This window comes from Ambystoma mexicanum, chromosome 13 (assembly GCF_040938575.1).
Source record: "Ambystoma mexicanum isolate Mex_15411 chromosome 13, UKY_AmexF1_1, whole genome shotgun sequence".
In the NCBI taxonomy this organism is placed as follows: domain Eukaryota; kingdom Metazoa; phylum Chordata; class Amphibia; order Caudata; family Ambystomatidae; genus Ambystoma; species Ambystoma mexicanum.
In genome coordinates, this window is record NC_090938.1 from 189,745,080 (window position 1) to 189,768,684 (window position 23,605).

The following is a 23,605-nucleotide window of genomic DNA, read 5'->3' on the forward strand; positions in this document are numbered from 1 at the left end:
TCGGATCTTCACTAAGCTTGACTTACGCGGGGCTTACCATTTGGTTCGCATTAAAGATGGGGACGAATGGAAAACCGCAATTAAGAACCCCTTTGGACACTTTGAGTACAGGGTGATGCCTTTCGGTCTAAGTAATGCCCCAGCTGTCTTCCAGAGATTCATGGATAACATCTTCAGTGATTTAATAGGAATTTCGGTTTGGATCTACTTGGACGATATTTTGATTTTTTCAAAATCTCTTGAGGAACATGTGAGACACGTTTGTGAAGACCTTCTCCGTTTATCCTCTAACCAGCTGTTTGCCAAGGCGGAGAAATGTTCTTTTCATCAACACAGCATCGAATTCCTGGGATATGTGATCAATCATACCGGTATTGAGATGGATCCCAAGAAGGTCCAGGCCGTCCTAGATTGGAAGCAGCCACATGATGTAAAGTCTCTGCAGCGCTTCTTGGGTTTTGCCAATTTTTATAGGCGCTTTATTCCTCACTTTTCCCAAACTACAGCACCACTCTCAAGGTTGACCAGCAGCAAGACTGTTTTCAAGTGGGATTCTCTAGCTTCACAAGCCTTTGCCACCTTGAAGACGGCTTTCACCACCGTCCCTATTCTGCGTCACCCTCAGGACGAATTACCCTATATTGTGGAGGTAGACGCATCCGATTTCGCCATTGGAACGGTCCTTCTGCAGTGTGATCCTAAGACCTCTGTTGAACATCCAGTAGCCTATTATTCACGTAAATTGAATTCCAGTGAAAGGAACTATGCGGTTATTGAGCGGGAATTACTTGCCATAAAGATGGCTTTTGAAGAATGGAGACATCTCCTGCTTGGGGCACGCTTTTCTGTAGAGGTCCGTACAGATCACCGGAACTTGCAGTATTTACGTTCCTTACAGTGCCGTACGCCTCGCCAGGCTATATGGGCTTTCTTTTTTTCTCCGTTTCAGTTCCATTTAAGCTACATCCCTGGTAGCGCCAATCTGAAGGCGGATGCTTTATCTCGTTCTCTGGAGAGGGTGGAGAGAGAGGTTGGTGGGAGTTCCCCATTGATTTCCCCACACCATTTCTTGTTGGCACTGTCTCCTCACCTGCAAGCCATTTTTGATGCTACCCAAGCGGATCCAGAACGAGCGAACCTACTGCAGCAATCATTGGTGTCAGAACGAGACGGTTTGCTGTTTTTCCAGAAGAAGTTGTACATTCCGGTAGGGCCTATCCGTGATGGCATACTACATGGTTTTCATGACTCTTTGATTGGGGGACATCGAGGAATTAAAGCTACGCAAGAACTAGTGTCCCAACAATTCTGGTGGCCGGGGTGGGCCAGTTCCGTCAAGAAGTATGTGGAGAGCTGCCCCGTCTGTGCCCAGACGAAAGTACCGAGAAGAAAGCCTCTAGGACTGCTTCTTCCTACGGAATTGTCACCGTACCCGTGGCACACCATAGCCACAGACTTTATTGTAGACCTACCTCCCTCCGACGGATGTACCTGCATAATGGTGGTAATTGACTGCTTTACGAAATACGCTCATTTCATTCCCTTTAGCAAGATACCCACGGCTTCTCAGATGGCATCACCCTTCCTGCATGAAGTATACCGCTTACATGGCCTTCCAGAAAAGATCATTTCTGATCGGGGATCACAGTTTGTGTCATCTTTCTGGAGTAGGGTATGTAGCCATCTTGGCATTCACAGGGCCATGAGCTCTGGTTATCATCCGCAGACCAATGGCCTCACCGAACGGACCAATCAGACCCTAGAGGGGTATCTTTGCTGCTTTGCCAACGCTACTCAGTCCAACTGGAAGGCGTGTCTGGACTTTGCTGAAGTTTCGTACAATAATTCCATCCATTGCTCTGCTGGAATCAGTCCATTCTACTGTTCTTCTGGCCAGCATCCGAAACTGATGCCCTTCCATCCTGTACCCGCTTGTACGGTTCCGTCTGCTGATGACCTGGTGTCTTCCATTCAGAGACAACATGAAGTGGCACGTAAGACTTTGGAGTTTACAAGGAGTCGTATGAAGGTTCAGGCTGACAGAAGGCGATGTGTGGAACCAGATCTCCAGGTGGGGGATAAGGTTTGGTTATCATCTAGGAATTTGCCACTTAACAATTTGCCGGTTAAGCTGGCTCCACGCTATTTCGGCCCATTTAGGATAACCAAGCGCCTGTCCTCCGTAGCTTTTCGCCTTGAGCTCCCACGTTCTTGGCATATTCACCCAGTCTTTCATGTTTCCCTTCTGAAACCTCACGTCAATGACACCTTTGGTCGTTCCCCTCTTCGCCCGGCCCCAGTTTTAGTTCAGGGTGTCCCCGAATTTGAGGTTCAGGAGATTTGTGATGCCCGCTATCGTAGAGGGGTACTACACTTTCTAGTGGATTGGAAGGGATATTCAGCTTGTGATCGCACTTGGGAACCACAACAGCATGTACACGCACCTCGTCTAGTGCATGCTTTTTACGAGAAGTTCCCTTGGAAGCCTGGGGCCCCAGGTCTTCCTGGGAGGGGTCATAGTGTCACGCCACTTACCTGGAGACCGGGGTCCTCAGCTCCTACTCGCTCTCCTCTCTCTTGGCGGATCTACCCGCGCTTCCGCCTGCGGGGATCCGCCATGGGGAGAGCTTCTGGGGTTCCCGTCGGGAGTCCTCTGCGCATGCGCGGGAGACCACGGTCTCGATCCCGCCCATGCGCAGTTGACTGGGCTCTCTCCACGGCGAGTGCTCGCGTTCCGAGCCTCGCTTTGGATGTGCCGGCACCCAGTAACGAGGCGGCTTGCGTTTCAAGCCTCTCTCTGGTGCCGGCCATCCTATAAAGCGAGCCTCGATCAGGGGCAAGTCGCGTCTCAACGCGGTTTGCCCTGATCGTGTTTTCGCTCGTTTCGCTACCTACCAGTTCCGGCCTTGCTCTGTCTCCAGCTTCTCTGGAGTTCCTGCCCCTGAGGCTTTTCTGGTCCTTCTCCCTTTGGGGTCTTGGGGATCCTTTTGGGTTCCTGAGTTCTTCCCTTGGGTACTGTTTCGTTTTCCCTGGGTTCCTCTTCTCAGTCCTTTCCAGTCTTGTGCCTGGGTTGGTTTCCCAGTCCTGTTCCTGGGTTGGTTTCCCAGTCCTGTTCCTGGCTTGGTTTTCCAGTCCTGTTCCTGGGTTGGGTTCCCAGTCCTGTTCCTGGGTTGGTTTTGCAGTCCTGTTCCTGGGTTGGGTTCCCAGTCCTGTTCCTGGGTTGGGTTCCCAGTCCTGTTCCTGGGTTGGTTTCCCAGTCCTGTTCTTGGGTCTGATTCCCACACTCTGCCTGAGCCATCGCCTGTTTCCTTTGGGGCATTGAGTCTCCCAGCTGCTTCCAGTCGGATCTACCACCTGCCTGCCATCCTTGTTCCTCCAGTGGTTGCGGTTGTTCGGCTCTACCACCAACTTCGGACTTCACAGTCTTTGGACATTCGACATCTGCCTCTCCTGTCAGTGCCTGCACTGTCCTGACGCCACGCAAATCAGGAGAGTGTGTCCCGTGGCGTTGGGAGTCGGTCCATCTTCCACCTTGTTAAAACCTTGGGTGGCGGAGAGGCTGGTTCCTCTCGTCATACGCTCATCGTCAGTCGGGCTGCCACGTCAAGATCTTCTTCCAAGTCTTCAGGTACGCTTCACTCACGTGATACCCAGCTTAACACACCTCTAGCCTCGGCATGCTCCTCTTCTTTGGTTAACCCACTTTGTTTTGCTAATTTGATACCCAATATCCACAATAATCACCAGATACGTCCAGCATTCGACCGCTCTCTGTCACAAAATATCAAGCTTTTTAAATGAGAAGTTCAAATCGAATCTTTGCCAGAGCATTTAAAGAAATGTTGATGAAAATATCTGGCTCGTTACAGGAAGTGGTTATGGGCCCGGGGTGATTAAGGCAGCATTGCTAGTACCTTTTAGATAAACATTTCTCTCCATCTGCTACTACTCTCTTTGTATGTGTCTGCCACCTCATCCTCGTGGCAGCCGCACCCGTTACAGAGTCCTCCTAAGATCATAAGGAATTCAAACTATGCCTGCCTTTATTAGCATCCTTCTATTGCTGTGACTCTCCGCACAAGTTCTCATACGGCTCCTCTAACCTTAATCCTGTCTGACAACAAGTTGGCACCTTCCATCTTGACTGCCTCTCCACTCTTAATGAACTGAATGTACCAAACAATCTCACCCCTGTAACTTCTACATCAGGGATTTTGCGAGGTCTGGAATAGGTCCGGGGCTACGCTAATGTTGAGACTGTCGGGACCTGGGGCTAGCTAGTCTTTTGGTTGTAGCGCCTGGGCTTCTATCCGGGGCTACAACCAAAAGACCCGGGGCTATAGCCCCCTCATACCCTCCCCAGCAACACCTCTGTTCTACAGTTTTGCCATGTCTGCCTGCATCGATCAGCTCTGCTGGAGGTTTCTCCATTTCCAGTCATCTGCCAAAATGATATAGACATCAAACTCTTTTGAATGGAAATGGACATCCTCGGCTACGCTGACAAATCTGCTGTCTTCTCATCGTAGAGATAATTGAAGCTGATTTCAAGCCCTGCTCATAAATAGGGCATTAGGCAGAAAGGGTGGTATTTCTTCCACAAATTATCACTCCTTACACCCATTATAGACCTTCCATTTTCCACCAAATCGCGAAGCTTTATTATTCAGTGTTGCCCCTACAACTCCTTCACTTATGAATATCTGATAATTTACTACGCTGACCAGAGCCATGTAATGATGTGAATGACATACGTGACAATATTGTTGCACAGCTTCTCAGATAACAGTAACATCGTCATGGCAGAACACTTCCAAATATCTGTTGTTAACCCAAAACATCCTTCCAGCTTCAAGTATCTTCTTGAGTCTCTAAAACGTAAAACTAGTGGTCCACTGTACCATTTATTTTAGAGGTCAACACCATTGCCTCATTGTCCTGCTGCTTATCACTGATACACTGATACAACCTTAATCTCCTACTGTCAATCAAACCTAACTCATTGGCTACTACACTGGAGCATCCCTTCCTTCATCCACTGCTACATCTATGAAAAACAGAAAGGCATATCTCTGTATCTTAAACACATCTTTTTAAATACAATGATCTTCCTGGTCGGGCGCACAGCCAATCTGGTTTCTCAGAATGTGGACGGAACCTCATGGCAATAAGCCGGTGTCCCGAGTGGCCTGACAGCTGCTTGCGTCTCCTGGCAATTTTCCTATCCCCACCCCCTCCCCACCATCCCATTTCTGCCTCCCCAACTTACACTTACATTTAAGAGTTGCAATGCTGCTGGAAATGGAACAGGGGCTCTGAATGGAGCCTCGCTTCCATTTACACAGCGGCCATATTTCTTATAAACAGTGGGTCCTATGTTCGCCACAAGCCATTGTTTCAAAGACATAAATGCCTATTAGAAAATAAATAAATCCAGGGTGCTAATAGCCAAGATGATTAGTTAATTGGGCCATAATGGGTGGTAATGTCCTGGGTCTTTCATTAAAGGCCCTCATGGCCAGGTGTGCACTTGGAGCTCTTCATTATGGCTGTATAAAGAGATGACACCACCACAATCCTAGGTCTCGACCATTATAAAAAAACAAAACCTTGCATGTTCTGAAAAATTCCGTACAAAATATTAAAGGTGTGCTAAATATGGAGTGTTACTTATGCAAATAAGAACCTTTACTTACGAAGTACTAGCAGAGTGCTTAAATGCCGCATAGCACAACACGCGTCTTCTCAAGCTGTCTCTCACCCATCTTCTGAGAAGTAGGTACGACTTATCACCAGCCCTTGTTTTTTGCATTTAGTTTCGTGATGGCAACTGTACCAACACAGCAACAATGTGAAGATTTCAATAGCGCTGTCTCTAACCACGCCGCCCCACCACATCTCCTAATTTTCTTGCTGTCTCAGCACTCTTTGCTTTATTAACCCACCCCTCTTATTGCCTCACATAATGGTATTTCAGAACAGGCAGCCCTTCAGACTTCCTTCAAATTCCCAGTTTTGGGGGAATTCTCTAGGGCTTTGTGATCAATTTCAGTACTGTAACAAAAACATATTTGACCTTTAACACCAGCAGGTCAGGTATCCTTGAAATGCGCCTAGACATGAATATGATTTTGACTAGGCACAGGCGTATCAAACTAGCTCCAATGGGATTCTAAATATAATGAATGGGGTTCGTGTTCGAGTGACTCATTACTTTCTGTGCTGAAAGCAAAAATATTTCAAATATTTGAACCCCAATAACTGTGTTTTATATAAATAAGATGACATTTTGGTTCCCGCCAGGTTACACTTTTGTCTGTTTCTTTTTGTTTTCACTTTATTTTGATCTAATTTGTTTTACCATTTTAGTTTTATTTAATTTATTTTAATTGGTTGTGCTACTAAGCATTCATTAATTTTCAATGTGATACAACTTCAGTGAAAGCAGCATGCTTTTTTTGTTTTTGAACTATTTTGGAACACAAATTAGGAAAGTCAAGCATTTTAATTATCAATTTGAATACTTTCCCAAGTTACCTCTAGAGACGAGGCTGATCGATTCAAACTTCATTTTAATGCTTCAAAACCATAATTTGGATCAAGGTCATTCAAGAGATATTTAGAATGCAATTGTTTAATTATGAGAATATTGTCTAATGAATGGTCGAAAAACAGTAACGCTTTGTACAGGGTTACTATAATGTATGCATTTTTCGTCCTTCCACCAGTCTGGGAAACACTGAGCCCGTCACCCTTCCCCCCACTCTCGGCAAAAGCACAAAGCTGATCTGTGCAGGATCATTCAAGAGCTTCAACAATTGGAGAAATCTAATGACTGTGCTCGAATCTTTTCTGTCCATTATAAAGAAATAGAATTTGGAAAAAACAAGTCCTCGGTTACATCATGTTGTTAGCGCACACTCTTGATTTAATTCTCAAAATATGTGTTTGTGGCCAAATTGTCTTTAATAGGCAATTTATCCTAAATCACACGAGAAGGTGCAGTAATGATAATGACGTGCTATTTGTATAGACATTTCGGCAAAGTGCTGTACATAAAACATATTTACATACAATTCCCCCCAACCGAAGTTGGTTCTCATTTATTGACCTCCGAAGGATGAAAGGCTGAGGTGGCCTAGCCGGGAATCGAATTTGCGAGCTCCAGATCACACACAGATTCCAGCAGCGAGACACCCAACCCACTGAGCTACCTTACTGGCTACAAATAAAAAAATTGTATTTACCAATGTTGTCCTTTTCTTTGCAGGAGATCGAGTAACAGCAGATCTCTCGGTCCTGGATTGCTGACAGGTTCCTGTTGGATCAGAAAGGAAGACCCATGTCAAGACAACTACTAGTTAAGGCACTCTCAATTTTCTAATACGCCCACATGACCATTCCTGGAAAGAGGTGAGCAAATTGGTTGAAAATGCTCTTTAAATTTATTTTTGTGATTTCCTCACGTCATACAGCAATAAAACTTGCTTCCCACACCAACATGAGTTTCAAATTCAGATTCCTTTCTCAATGATCCACAGGATGGTCCAATATGCTTTCTTGTAGCCATTATCTGTCACAATTTACATACAATTCAATTAACATTACTACAATTTGCAATTGAATAATGGGTGCAATTTACTCAATGGCTCTCACTCTTACGTCCTCATTTTTTGAGATTCAAGTTTTCCTATATAGTGATATAGTGGGAGCTTTGCATTTCAAAGAAAGTCAATACATTACTAATAGAACCAATAAAACAGTGGTCCCCATTATGACTATGGCGGTGGCTGCCGCCTGAGTTGTTTTATTTCCGGCACCCGGCAATGGGCAATTACCGGGCGTTCCGGCCCCACAAGACCCGGTAATTGCTGATTGCCGGGTGCCAGTATATATTACTCCCCATTCCCATTTGAGCCCCATAGGGCTCATTGGGAATGTGGAACCCTGTAGCGCCGGCACCATCCATAACGGTGCCGGCGCTGCCGGGTAGGTCTGCTCGCAAGTGCCATTTCGCACGGCAGGTCGTACCTGCTGGGCTGACAGGCAGTCGCAGGCCGACCTCGTAGTTTGCCGGTCCGGTAACTACAGTACCGGCAAGCTTACCGGTACCATACTTACTGGACCAGAAAACTTATAATGAGGCCCACTGACAATGAACTGAATTTCCTATATAGATGAACCTTCAGATTTCGTGGGCAAAAGCGACAGAAATCTAAGCTTAATTTTCAACCCATGATTAAACACTACCAGTGTGATCCTGTCAGATTCTTGAACTGCTCGGTGAAGGCTGTTCCCTCTAGCCGCACTTTACACCTCCAACCGTTAATTGCTTTAAGGAGTCATGGTTACACCCATTTCTCATGTTACACCATTAATGAGTGGTGACGCAAGAGTTGAGTGAAGTGAGAGAGTATCTCATGTTGCTAAAGTAACTTCTAGAGAATTATAAAATGCGTTCAAAGGCGATGAAGATCTCTTCAACAATGTCCAAAGGGCATCTCCTTAGTTTTCCAGTTTATATACACATCAGCTAATAAAATACATTTTTAAAAAGGGAGTGGCTATGCCAGATTAGTACCCAGCTAGGGTGGAGGGTAAGAGGGGTAGCAGCCTCCCAGCCAATGAGGAGGCTAAGAAAGGGTTCCTTACAAAACAGGGAAAGACCCCACTTCAAGCCACCTCAGAGCGGGAGGACGCCATCTTCCCTCACAGGACCTAAGGTAAGTGCGTTCCCCGCGTCTGCTATCCCTTCACCCCACCCCCACCCCCTCTTTTCCACATACCCAATCCCCTCCGTACTCAAAACCCACTTACCTCTGCTCCTCTGTCCTTCTCTGGCGCTGGCAACAGGACTGTTCCAGGTGCAACTCTGTCCCATGATTAGACACCATTGAAAGGGAGAACGGACTACGTGTAGTCCATTCTCCGTTTCCATGGTGGCCATTTTGATTGTTTACATTTTTTCACTCGCTGCCATGGAAAGGGTGAAGGGACTACATGTAGTCCCTTCTGTCCGATACCTGGCGGTATTTTTTATTTGTTTTGCTTTTTGTTTTCTCGAGTCGATAAACGGTTTAACCTCTGTTTCTCAACCAAAGAAAAATTGCTATTAGTACTCTGGTACGACGTTCCAGGGTATTAATAGCAATAGAACCCTTGGAGGGGGTATTACCAGAAAGGTAATGCCCCCAGGGCAACATTAAATGCCTTGCTTTGCTCGGCCTTCTAACTATCACCCTGGGGGCATTACCATACCGGTAATGCCCCATCCTCGGGTTCTATTGCTTAATACATGTCTACTGTACATAGAAAACTGGAGATCTTCAGATGGTTGCAGCAGTTAGAATGTACACTTATTTAAAAACCTATTAAAAGACCAAGGGCCTCATTACACGGAAGGCGGTAATGGTTAACGGCCGCCGTTAATGGTAACGGTGACCGTTAACCATTACCGCCTTACTACGAGGTCCCTTAGCGGGTTGGTGCTTTAACGCCTGCTTTTTGCAGGCGTTAAAAACCAACCCGCTAAGGGACCTCGGAGCTAATTACGGCACCGCAAAATTGCGGTGCCGTAATTAGCGCCTTCCCCATTCCCATAGATCCCTATGGGGCAGAAATGGGAATGGGGAAGGGCAATGGCGGAAGGGGGATTTACCGCCCCACCAACCTTGGAATGGGGCAGTAAATCCCCTTTCCGCCAAGGCGGTGCCGGTAATTTACCGGCATGGTCCAGGGTGCTAATAGCACCCTGGATCACCGCCTTCCGTGTAATGAGGCCCCAAGACTTATACCCTTCCTCTCAACTATGTTGATCAAGGCTGACCACATTTCTTCACACACCCACTTTTGCTCCTTACAGTCTGGACCAAACTTTGGTGCCTCTTCATGCCAGCAGATACACTATGAGCAAGCAGACCGATCATATCAGAATTTGTCCACTGGAGAATCATGAGAATTCTGATCACAGCAGTACCGGCAAGATTGTGCAGCATTACTGAGACATTGTGTGTCACCGTGGCCTGCAAGGTGGGTCTATTGTTTCAGAAATGGGTTTGATGTGCTATATCAAGAATTCTTTTTTAACGAGTCAGAGAAAAGGTGTCCTGTGGGCTTAGCACTGGAATTACAGGAAATGAAGTGGCACAGTATTTTAACACTTTCGCCTTCTTATTTATGTTATGTTACTGGGATGTATACCAGGCATCGCTGCCAATTGCATAGTCCTCCAGAACTTAGTAGTTTTGCGATAGACCTAAAGGCACTGTTGGACATCACTTGCTGGAAAGTGGCTCAATAATGGTTTGATGGGATTAAACAGATTGATTGTCCATGATATTGTGCATCACTATGAGAGTCGTGAGCATCGTGCTAATGGTATAATCAGTTGCTATCGTAAATACCACTTGTTTTTAAATTACCACTTAATAATGAGTTGGGATTGCATGGGATGTTCACTGCACAGGGTACATCAAAAGTATGACAGTGGGTAAATTAGGAATGTTTACCCTATGCACTTCTTGCGTACTCCATGCTGTAAATATCCAATGCTATCTTAACTCATAATTAGGTTGACATACTCATAATGAGGTCTGCAGTGATTTTAAGGTGTGGCGTGGGTGCAGAAGGGGCTGGGTGAGCCAATGGGGGTCATTGCAAGTTTGCCGATATCTTGCTGGTAACTCAGGTGGGATACCGGCAAACAGACTTATGTTACTGCCGCCTGATCTCCAGGAATTTCTGGGATATTACAGGTGCTAGCAACGTTAGGTTAAAGCCCATACAACTCCACTGGGTATTGCCGGTATAACCAGCACCAGTAATACCAGATTTCCTTTGCTGGTGGAGGCCTAATATACCTCCAGCTCTTGGACCTGTAGTTTATCAGTGTGGGAAAAGTGGCGGTAACGGAATTACCACTACTTTTACCACCAAACTTGTACTGAGCCCCAATGGCTTGGTATTGGTTGGAGTATGAAATATTACTTGCAGGTTGGCAATTGACTTGACACATCAGCCTTGATATACTGTAAAAGAGTCTAGGGCAGGCAATTTTCTCACTGTTTAGAAGGATCTGAAGGAGGTTGATGGCTGAGTGGCTTGGCACTGAATCATGCAGAATGGGCCATTCAGTGGTTGGACACTGGGTTATGTGTTCTGAATGGGGCTCTATATTATGCAGTGTTGAATATGTATTATCATGATCTGCAAATGTGCTACTGGGAATCCGGGAACTATTTCTGCTCTGAAATACTGAATATGGTCATGTGTGGGTGGGAATGCAAAATCCCCCATAAAGGGGTTACTTGTGCTATATGAGACCATTAAGATGTGTAGACCCTTTTCACAATCCCACGCACATCTGCCTCCCGCTCCCTTAATGGCGATGGACAGTCCCTTCTTAGCTGGCATTTCCTCTTCTTTCAGCTCCCCAAAAGCTCTCTCTCCAAAACCATTTAAAAAAATAAGGCACTGAAGACGTGATGTAAAGAAAAGGAAGACTTCAAAAAATAAAATAAATGCCCGGTGCCCTTTAGTATAGCCCAAGCGGCAGTGCACTTGTCTGAGATGTTGGGCAATAAGCATTATGCAACCCCTGGGCAATCTTCAAATGCATAAATGCGGTAGAGCACTGTGCAACATCTCGTCTTGCTAACTTTCTGCATAACCAAGCCTTAAAAGTTAATCCTCAAGGCATAGTTTACGTTTGCATTTCTGGGCGAGTATCTAGTTGTTGTAGGTTTCTAGTGTTGTGCGGACTCCCTACCCACTATCCTCTTGCAAATTGTCAGGAATGTGAGCAAGGTAAAAACGGTTTAAAAAAAAAATTACAGAACAGCTGAGGTATGCAGCGATAAATATGCAGAGTACTGAACGCAAATTTGATAGCGGCACCAGATTGGTTGAAGCACAGAGTTTTATTTCTTTTTCTATTTGGTGATTGGGGAGGCGCTTCCGCCTTCACAGTATGCAAATTACTTAACAAAAAAAAACTGAAAAATATACAGTGAGTGAGTGGACGAGAAATGTGTGTGAAATGTCTGTGTGTAAGTGCCAGGCTCTCAAAATTAGTTTTTAGAGTGTGGGGTTGTGATTGATATAGGCCGAGCCTAGAAAACCTATTAAAAAATGTGGCAGCTTTCCAATAAAGGACAGTGGGCCTCATTACGACCCTGCCGGTCCACAAAGAACGGTGGCGGTAAAACCGCTGCCACCGTTGTTTCCGGACCGGCTGATTAAGAGTCATGCAGGCGGGAGGAGTCACTCCCGCCAGGTCTGACCTGGTGGGATTTAACCACCCGCATGCAGGCGCAAATGGAAACACTGGCTCCGTCATAGATGGAACCAGTGTTTACATTGTCCCCATGGAGTCCTTTCGGACTCCATGGGAATGGAGATTTACTGAATTCCGCCTCAGGAATTCCCAGGTCACTGGGGTCGCAATGCCCCGGTGATTCCGGGAATCACGGAGGCGGAATGGTAATACAGGTCCGGCGGTAGCCTGCCGGTTTTTCCGGCAAGGTTACCGGCGGATTCGTAATGAGGCCCACTTGTAACGATATGTCAAAGCAAGTGAGCATAATTACTAAACAGCAAACATGGTGAAAGCCACAACACTTCATAGAAACCCACTGTTGATCCAAATGATCAAATTAATGCCCAATCTATAATATCCCACTCATGTTAGCCAAGGCAACAACAATGTCTCAGGTTTTTAACTCACTGAATCTCTGACAATGTGTATGCAAGAGCGGTATTGCAAAGGCACAAGCATGCTAAAATGTATCTTTGACCAGAAAGCAGTGCACTTACCCTGCACTTGCCACTAGCTGGCCGCACTTTTATCTGCTGTTTTTATTTATCTTATTTATTTTACTGTTGATCCGCACTTGCCACTAGCTGGCCGCACTTTTATCTGCTGTTTTTATTTATCTTATTTATTTTACTGTTGTTGACCCTATGTGTCATTCTATATTTTGCACTACCCCCTGCACCCCCCACACTTTCCCTTTCCTCGTACCCTGAACTTGTGCAATCTCAGTGTCACCTGGACTAGTAAAATCATTGTCTCTGTCTTCCCTCTGTACCCCCTCCCTTGCCTCGTCGCGCTTTTAAACACTTGTGTATTGTCGCGTTATAAATGTCATATCATATCATGTATACGTAAAACCTCATGAGCCAATACAAAGTTTGCAAAACATAAAATTCTATCTTTTTCAGAGTAAAACACATGAAGCTCATTTTATACAATATGGTAATATGACAGCGGTTTAGCCAGGCCCCCCGCTGCCACATTTTTGTCATTTGCACAGAGTGCAAATATGCTGGGCAAAAGGCAGCATACACACATGTACATCGGATTTTACCCTCCACATGTGCACTCCTCCGTGCCAATGAGTTAATGCTGCCTATCATGCTCGCATGGTAGGCAACGTTTACAATTACAATTAAACACTGCCTGCCATGCGAGCCTGGTAGGCAGCATTTACATGTACACGCTAGCTGCCATGCCAGCTTTTGGATGGTGAAGTGGAAGGGAGGCGGTGGAAAATGCAAGTTGCACTCTGCCCCTCCTCTCCGCCCTACAAATGGAAGCAAATATTTCACGGCATGACAAAGGCTTTTACACCTTACATTCATGTTACGCCACAGAGAATAATGAGCTCCAATGTATGCAGTTAAGACAGTGAAAACAGTTGTCTCCTAATGCCCCACTAAACACCATAGATAGTCTTGCTGGTTATAGTGTACTGCCTCGCCCACCTTCTTACTTGTATTATCCATCCATTCCATTCGGGGGATGCTAGTCCAATACTCAATTTAACTTTGCATTCTGGAACTTTAAGTACTGGAATTCCCGTTTATGATATGATATGATAGTTTATTTATCTAGCGCCTATACACAATGTGTTTCAAAGCGCTTCACAACAAGGGAGGGAACAAAGGAAAATACAAAAACATTCTTACAGGCCATGAACAAGAATGTGAAATTAACTATGTACTCGGCCTAGCGACATTTCAGATAGTGCAAGAGCTACGACACAGATAGGAAGGAAATGGGCACAGACAGGCGACTACCGTACTAGGCCTGACGACATTTCAGATAGTGCTGTATGGGGGGAATAACAAGTAAAAAGGGAGGGGGGCAAACATTTGTTACTATCATGCTAGGTCCAGGGACAATTCTGATAGAGTAAGTGCATAGAAAGTACTAAGGGAGGGGGATTAGAGCGAAGGGGGAAGGGACAGGATAAGAGAACACATAAAAGAGCAGAGAAACAGAGGGGAGAGTGAAAACATTTGCAGAGGTCAATAAAACACATAATGTTGCACAGTAACAGAAAATGTAGGTAAGGATTCACGGTGAAGATGGGCACAGCATGATTCGGGGCCAACCTGAGTGTGAGATCCAGGGGAGGACCAGCATGAGAGTTAAAGGGGTGAAGCACCAAGAGTCATGTGTCCAAAAGTTAAATCCAAGCGTTGACAAAAGTAATTGATGGTGAACCCTTCGTGAATCACGACAACTTCTGAAATGAATGGGTGGGGGAAGAGAGGGGGGAGTGGGGTCACACAGCGACATCACGGGGGATAAAAGGGGGGAGGGGGCACACAGCGACATTACAGGGGACCAGAGGGGCGCACAGCGACATCATGGGGGACCAGAGGGGGTTGCGGGGCACACAGAGACATCACAGGGGACCAGAGGGGGTGGTGGGCACACAGCAACATCACAGGGCACCAGAGGGGGTGGGGGTCACACCTCAACATCACGGGGGGACAAAGGGGGGTGGGGGGCACACAGCGACATCACAGGGGAGCAGAAGGGGTGGGGGGCAAACAGCGACCTCACGGAGGACCGGGGGTGGGAAGCAAACCTGAAGCGGGCAGGGAGCAGACAGGGGCCTTCCTCGTGGGCCTTAGTTGGTGCGCCGGCTCCCGCCTCCTAGTTGCTGTGATTGAGCTATCAAGGCCCAGGCAACCAATGGGGGGGCAGGAGTTCAGGCGAGGCAAGGAGCCTAAATTAATCCGGGAAAGATGCGGCCATCTTGGAAGGGCAGGTGAGCAAGGTAGCCCAATGTTCAAACACAAGAAAAGTCGTAGAAGGTCACAACATGAGAAGCAATGTAGAAGAAAGATTGCTCATCTAGCAATCCTCAGTTCACCAGCAGCCCTTTGTAATTTTTCAAGGTGAACAATGAAAGATGCGCCAAACGCGTGATGCACACAGCTAAATTGCAGGCCTTACCCTGCCAACAGCATGCTATCCGGAGGATATTTGCAGCAAGGGGAGCGCTACCGAAGAATGGCGGCGAGGATCCGACACCAGGCGAGAAGAAAAAGGACTATAACTCTAGAACTACAAGTTCCAGAACACAAAGTTAAAACCAGGACTAGACAAGTGTCTCTCGAATGAGATGGATAATGTGGGATGCATACACCTATATGGTCTAGTAAAGCAATAAATGCAGTGCACTCGTAGCTAAACTGACTAACACTCCTTAAACCGACACATTAGCCTCACCCACACTGACACCCAAAACCTAGCAATAGGCCAACTAAACTAGTTCAAGAACCCCTGCATGGTCTGCCACCATCACTGCTTACAGGGGATCTTCATAAGTCAAACGATACGGCCTAATGTCTGATTTGCATGAATACCGGCTGCTGCTAATGAAACCTAACACAGCTGCATTGGCCACACTCTGTTCATTATGATCAAATCTATGGCAGGCAATGCACTGACATTTCAACAAGAACTGCTGCGCCTCAACTTCTGCTTAAAACAGAAATCTATCCCTTTGATCTTAGCTTTCTGTAGTTCTCGTCTGATGAAACACTTCTGCTTAAACTAATAATCCTAAATGTTGCTAATTTACACTATCAATGTCACGCTACACCCTAAAGCATTTAAGTCCCCCAGAATGTAGCACTATAAACCTTATGCAATATTGCATGATTCAGACACCCAGACAGCCATCAATGCAGCCAATTGCCATATAATGACTCGTAGGTTTGGTTACTCTGACGGAACCCCTTTTCTTAAATTATGATGATAAATAGGTAAATGGACTTTGCAAACTTTTCATGCATTGAATTTTGGGGGAACACCATCTGGGTGCACAGCCTACACAACAAATAAGAGCTGCATGTGGGTGACCCATGGCTGAACTTCCAAAACACTGGAGATTCCCCCAAAATCCACATTCGGAAAAGTGTGAGTCAACTTGTGAGTTGGACGGAATTTACTTCCTCACGACTCAAAGGTTATTCAAGAGAAATGAAGCCAGTGTCTCTGACATTCATATTATACAATAGATTATTCTAGGTATTGTTTAATTGCTGAATGCATATTAGTGGGTCCTGAGGAAGCACAGTCATGCCAAACAAATATTGCATATTATTCTGACCATACCATTTCATTCTAAATAAATGGAGATGATTTACTAAATATAACTCAAATTTATTTTAAATTATGCATTTTGAAAACTCTACAGGTGACATTGGGGACCTCTACTATGTTAACCATTGGCGCATTTACCTAGTGGGGACCGAACTAGCCAAAAAATCAAGCAGATGTTTTTGAACTGAAAGGCTAGGCAATGTGCAGTACACATCAGATGCATTCTTAACTACTATGCTTGGCAGCACTTGCTTCTCAATCCAAGCTACTCTTTTTAATGCTTTCTGTCTACTATTATTTTCTTTATGTAATCAGAACTTGTGGAATCCAGGCTGTAACCACCATTAGAAGCCTGTATTCCCTTTTTCTCTTCTGTTCTTCTCACTATTTTCAAATCTCTAGCCAATCAGCAAGTGTAGGAAGATGGCGTTATCCACTTGTGAGGGCTGCCTTCCATCCTTTCCTTTATAGTGTGTACTCGCAGGGCACTGGGAAAGGACACATGGACTAGCTCTATCACAGAATAGCCCAGGTAAGGCTTTTAGTGCCCCTACTATCGGGCGCTATTGTGGGCCAGATGATGTTAGCCATCGTTAGAGGCAATCGTCTTTGGCCTCTGTCACCAACCACACAATAGAGCCCACACGTGCAGTGTCTAACATTTTGTTAAGAGTTTGTAATAGAGTATTGGCTTTAAGGGGCCGGTCAATTAAGGTGACAAATATATTGAACATAAGAATATCGTTAATTGTCGCGCTTTACTGAGTGGTACTTGAAAAGCCAAACAAAACCACTCACGATAAAGGTATTTAAAGAACACTCAGATAATAGACTGTGTCAAATCCTAGGTTTGCACGCGTCGGCTGGTAACTGGTCCCAGTTACCAGCCGACGAATGCAATCCTAGGATCGAATGAGAAGAACGGGATTTAACCCAATTACATTGAAAACAGCAACACAAGAACTTAACCAAGCATTTCAAAGTAATACTTGTATTGACAAACAAGCCCTGATTTGAGAAAGGCTTTTTAAAGCCGAAACACGTGTAATCACTATGGGCAATCATGATTAAATATATTTCAACACCTGTTTGGCGCAGTCTATTATCTGAGTATTCTTTAAATAACATTTTATTAAAGTACAGCTACAAGAATCTTTTGCTGATGCAATTCCGCCAATGAGTTTACCAGGTCTGCCCTGCGAGATCCACTTCGGGCAGGACTATGACATTTACTGGCATGAAGTGCACGTGGGAAGGGGGCAGAAGGGAGGTGGGCGTGGTTATGTGAAGAAAAATAATACATTGAAACCAGCGATCCTTTTACCAGTCTCCACTTACATTTTCTCGATGAGTTCTTTCTCATCCAAAGCACCCGGCAAGTCTCGTTTGTTGCCCAGGACTAAAACCTGCGGAAGAGAAAAAAGCATGTTTTTTATGGGATAGTTAAAAGTCAAAAAATACAATGTCTGCAAGTCATCAAAGTTTTATAAATGTCGGTATACTTTGCAAATATGACTTTCTTGACTTATTTTGATTCCTACTTTCTGTCAATTATTTTGATGAAAAAACATTGCTTAAAATATTGTATTTTTCTGCATGTTTTGTGATAATCGCTTATCTTTTTATTTTTATTTTTTAGCGATTTAGTTTACAAGAACTTTTCACACATAACAATGTTTATATCATCATACAATAACATTTTGACATGCAATAAGGAAACAGACACCTGCATATAGCCTAACTAAAATAATAGTTACGAAACGTGGGAAAGCCACTCGATTCCGTATAGATCATCTCAGAAATCTACAAGGTCGCACAATTTTTCATCATCCCACATCAGTCTTATTTTGACCTTGAAGATCACAAATAAAATGAATTGGCGCTTTACTCAAAGACAACGATTTGCCACACACAATCTTATACCATATCGCCTTCTGAGACAAGAGTTGACAATTTTCTAGAAATGTTTTGAAATGAAATTCCCGTTTGGTTTGTAAAAAAAAGGGCAATTCATTAGAAGGTGATCTAGCGTTTCGATCATTGAATTGTCCCGGCAAAATCCGAAGATTCTGTCAGTGTGAGGAGGGTGGGCTCTTATAAACCCTTAACTGGAATAGGGAGGACCCCTTCATGATCTTGCCACTTTCTCTATACCCATCACCTCCCGCAATTCACTCCATAATTGTAACAATATGCGGGCGTAGGTAGTTGCCATCACAAAAAATAGAGCCAACCTGCTACTATTGGAGATAAAGGCTAGGGAATGACTGAATTTTTACCACTATACCCCTAATCCTATTTTTTAGTCTGCTACCAAAACAACCTTTTCCTTACATTGCTTAACTTAAGTTAAACAAAATATTTCAACATGCTAAATTATTTCAGGTCGAAACGGTTGTTTAAAAAATAAGTTTGCCAATGTTATTTCTGGATACTGTGATGAATCCAATGGAGTCATCACTGATCTCCGGGCAATGACCTTCTCCCATGTGGCCAGGGGACGGCAGCTGCTAACTGATCCTAAACCTGGGGTGGCTATATGAGGGAGGATCACGTGGGAGGAGACAACCTCTGCGGAGATGGCATGGCTTCATTGGATGAGAAACTGTATCCTACATTTGCCCGTGAAGATAATTCTCTCATACATAAGACTCTTATGGCATAGTGTCATTCCTCTTCGATTCCCCCTCTGAAGAACAGGGACAATCTTTCCCCACATCAAGTGAGTCAAACGTCCAACCTTGATCTAGCTTGTAAAAATTACAAGACCGCGTTCTCCAGATCCATTTTTCAATCATTCAAAAATACTTTGCCATTTAAAACTATTGAAAGTGATTATTCAAGCTTTGGAAATCAATCACCAACAATGGACTTCTTGTCCCAGAATCACACAAGTACTGGGACAAAGAAGAGGAAAAGAGTAATGCAGATTGGGAGAGGCTACAAGCCCAATGAGCGCTCTAGTATTTTCTTGCAGACACCTATGCCGTGGAAATTTAAAGGGAGGAAACAAGATTCTAGAGGCTGCTGTTGAGGAAACGTTTCACCTCTCTGGGAGGGTCGTAGGACTGCAAATTAGAAGTAGGCGTGGTGGAGCAGGGCGGCTCACCAGGAAAGAAGAGGGGAAACACTGACAGAGCGTGTCACGCTGCCGTGACGCCAGGAGCCAGTGAAAGACTCCTGGGCATTAGCCTACTGCCACAAGCAAACCCTTTCTAATCGGAGCCTGAGTCAAAGCAGGCGAGTGGAAAAGACTCCACGAGAAATGGAAAAACAAACAGGAAACAGTCACAAAAGGAACCCAGGTGGCGTACCTTCACCGAACAACCACGCACGAACAGGGAATTCCAGCGAGAGCCAGTGAGTCAGCCCAAAGACAGTGGGGGTCCCGGGGGAACTCTTGTTCGTATGTGAAAGCATGGAATGTAACTACATGGGAACACCAAAGCAAAACGGATATCAAGAAATATACTACACAACAAAGTTAATATACAATTTTGGAAATGGTTAGAACCCATGTGTGAATGCAAGAAGCATTAGCTGGAGAATGGACCAGGCAATTAAAAGTTTGTGAACATGTGAAGGCCTGGCAGGAAAGTATATCAGCCAATTACAACTGTAAAAGGAGCAGAGGTCCTGGCAGGAGAGTATACCAGGCAAGCAGAAGTGTGTAACTGCAAGAAGCCCTGACAATAGAGTATACCAGGCAATTACAAGTGTGTAAGGAACAATAACTTCTAAGTAGAGGAATATCAGAACTGTGTTACACATATGAGAAAAAAACAGGTCCTGACAAAAGGATTTACAAAGCTAGGGTGCTTTGGTTGTGACAGTGCTATTGTGGGCAAAGAAAGACACAAGGAACTGTTGCATTAATTAAAGATAAGTCATGGGGAAGGGAGCCTCCATTTTTGGAACAAGAACTCTTCATACATAATGAACGTTTGTGTTGGAACTACCTAATCTTCTTTTATGAACACTTTTCCAAGAGTTTCAAAGGTTAAAGACATTTCCATTTGCACCTTTATAATTTAGTTTTAGTGTCAAGGTCAGTATAGAACTTTTGGACACAAGGACAGTTTGATGTTTACATCTTGACACAAACAGATCCCTAGTTTTGGTTTAGATAAGGAAATTCCTCTCAGATCAGGATACAAGCAGCCTTTTCCCAACCCCTTTCATTTTTTAATAAAGGTATTTAACCAAAAACATGGCTAACCAAAAACATGGAGGATAACTTGTGCCTGATTTTCATTCCTGCCTCCTCACAATACCCATCTGGGAGGTAAGAGGACCTCTTGAAAGACGAGAACATATTTTAATTTGGAAAGTGAGGGACTGCATACATATGTATTGCACACAATGAGAAGGAATTGCGTTTAGATCGAGCAAATCATTTTGGTGGGGGGAAATAGGCATGTGCCACAGCTTGCATCCTGCGAGAGGCGCCCATACTTGACTGACGCAAATAAGCCAGTGTCCACTTTTTTATAAACATAAATAACATGCCATACCTTTGAATAGAGCGCTGATGAGGCTCTGAGCTTGCTGCGTGGTTGTTGTTGACTATTATATTCAGATTTAATCAATTAATGGTTCTGTGTTCACTGAAGTACACACAGTTTGTATGTTCATTATAGCGCAAGTCTAGCAGCTTTTTCACCTTTCTGGAGGGAATGTATCCATTATGTGCAATAATCAGAGTTGAAATATGACAAGATTCGTAATAGCATTTCTGATGATTGTATAAGCTTAGATTCAAATGCTGTGCATATAGTCTGACATTTAGTGGTAATCGCAGAGTATTGCATCTTTCTTTTGAAGATCAAAAGCAGATGTCAACATGGGTGTGACTATAACACTATCCCTAACGAGACGTGCTGTGTACCCAAAATCCCTCATGCGTCGAGGTCCATCTGGTTCTGTTTTTTCTGCCGTGAGGAAGCCAGTCAAGGAGAGCGAGCACAGAACAGAGAAGGTGTAAGATGTCTATGTTAATTCTACTTCACGAGGGGAGGAAGGGTGGCGCATGAGAATCTAAGCAGATTCAATCATCAGAAATGCTGTTACGGTGAGTAATGCATGTCTTCTGATGCTTGTGAGTCTGCTAAGAATCACACGCTGTGCATAGACTAGCAGGCAGTACCAGAGATGATGGTGGGATGTGTAAAGAAACAGTAGCAAAGAGATGTCTTAACACTGCTTGTGCCACCTGAGGATCAAAACTAGAGTGTGTATCTAGGCAGTAGTGTTTTGTAAAGGTGTCTACAGAACTCTAGGTTGCTGCTTTGCAAATGGACTCAAGAGGAGCATTTGCAATGAATGCTATGGTAGCCCCCGTGCCCCGAGTAGAGTGTGCTCTAGGCGGGAAGGGAAGATCTTGCTTGGTAAGAGTGTAACACAATGCGATGCAGTTTATGATCCACTTTGAGACAGCTGATTCAGAGACAGGGTCCCCTTCTCTACCAGCTGCCACTGAAACGAAGAACTGGTTTGTTTTCCTTAGTGGCTTTGTCTGTTCAGATAATAGATAACCGCTCACCTCACATTTAGTGTATGGAGGCTTCTTTCTGTCACGTTAGTGGTGTTCTGAAAAAAAGTGGGTTGTTCTATGGATTGATTTACATGGAACTTTGAGATAAATTTAGGCACAAAGCATGGGTGTGTACACAAAACCACCTTATCTTTGTGAATCCTAACAAATGGGTCCTGAACTGGAAGGGCCTGCAGTTCACTAACTCTCCTTATAGAGGTCACAACCATAGTGCTTTGCAAAAGGAAAGGTAAGGGGGGACAGCATGTATTACTAAGTCCCACCCATCTTCCTTTCTGTTGTGGATCCAGGTATATCTTAGGTGAATTGAGCTGTCTGTGGCTCCTCATCAAAGTGCAGGTCTACCTTTAAGTTTGTGACGAGAACAGACGTTATGTCTCCATCAATTTGCATACTTCTTTCCTCTGAACGGGTGGTCTCCCTACAGAGGTTGCTACTGTAAACAGTTGTCCCAAACATGCTTTTCACTGCCCTTCATACAGAGGGGTTAGAGCTAGCTTCAAGTTTACAGATTGCATATCAAAGAGGTGTTGGATTTCCTGTCCCCTTTTGTCAGTTCTGCGATCAGGCCTAGAGCAGACCTGTTTAAATTAATTCTCATCAGTATGCGCTGGCACCAGCAGAACTTAGACAATAAAGAGGGCGGATCCATGGAGCCTTTGATATTTTAATCAGGCTGGCCATGGCAGGAAAAATAAGGTGTTGCCTTCCCCTCCCTTCCTGAGATGCTTTGATGTACCCGTGGCTGCCACATTCCACCTAAATGTGACAGGGAGGACTACACCGGTAGGCTGTGTCCCCCCGGAGCATTCATGACTATGGGCCTCATTACGAGGTATGCCGGTAGCCATGCCGCTATTGGCGGCATGGCTGCCGGCAAAACCGCATCCGTGTCCGTGTCCGTGTCCTCGGAATGAGGACTTACCGGACCATTCCGAGTTCGGATAACCCGGTAATTCCTCACGCGAGGACACAGACACGGTTCATCCCCATTCCCATTCAGCCCCGATAGGGCTGAATGGGAATGGGAGAGGGAGTAAACAACGAGCCATTACGAGATGGCCCGTTGTTTGCTCCCTCTTCCCCTCGCGGGACCCGGTATGCATGCCTGGTTTTCCCAGGCATGCTTAACGTGTCCCGCGAGGGGACCTCGTAATGTGGCGGAACGGTTTGAACGGCGTCGCAGCCTTTTACGGCGCCGTTTAACCCATTCTGCCAGGGTCGTAATGAGGTCCTATGTGTTTGTTGTGCGGTGAGCAGAGGAAAATGTTTGCGGAGTAGCCCCATACATTTTCTGAGGTTGATCTCCCATCATTCATTTTCATTACAAAACATCAAAAAAGCCCAGGCGAGTGCACATTCCCTTTGCGGATGGTCGAATTCCTCACACACATTCCTCAGGCCCGTGTAATCACTGGATTAAACTTAAATACTGTTCTTATACCGCTCATACCTCTCATTGCATCTAGTACAAATATACCTTTCAAATGCATTTATGCTCCAGAGCAATGGTCACCCTAGTACTAGTTATTTTTCATAGTGTAAACATGCAGAGGACAAATTCGTGTTTTGCTCCTGGATAGTGTGTGTCCTAATGATAATTGCACTTTCAAAGGTGCATCATTTCTGTGATTTGGCCCATGGTG

The 23,605-nt window shown here is 44.9% G+C and overlaps 1 protein-coding gene across 1 annotated transcript in view; it reads right to left on the minus strand.

Moving 5' to 3' along the window:
* ARL8A (ARF like GTPase 8A) overlaps positions 1–23,605 on the minus strand; it is a 238,614-nt gene that overhangs the window by 22,563 nt on the left and 192,446 nt on the right. Inside the window, exons 5-6 of the mRNA XM_069633588.1 lie at positions 17,744–17,811; positions 7,248–7,318 (exon numbers count right to left, since the gene is read on the minus strand). Of these exons, the coding sequence (XP_069489689.1) occupies positions 7,248–7,318; positions 17,744–17,811 (139 nt within the window). The remainder of the gene's footprint in view (positions 1–7,247; positions 7,319–17,743; positions 17,812–23,605) is intronic.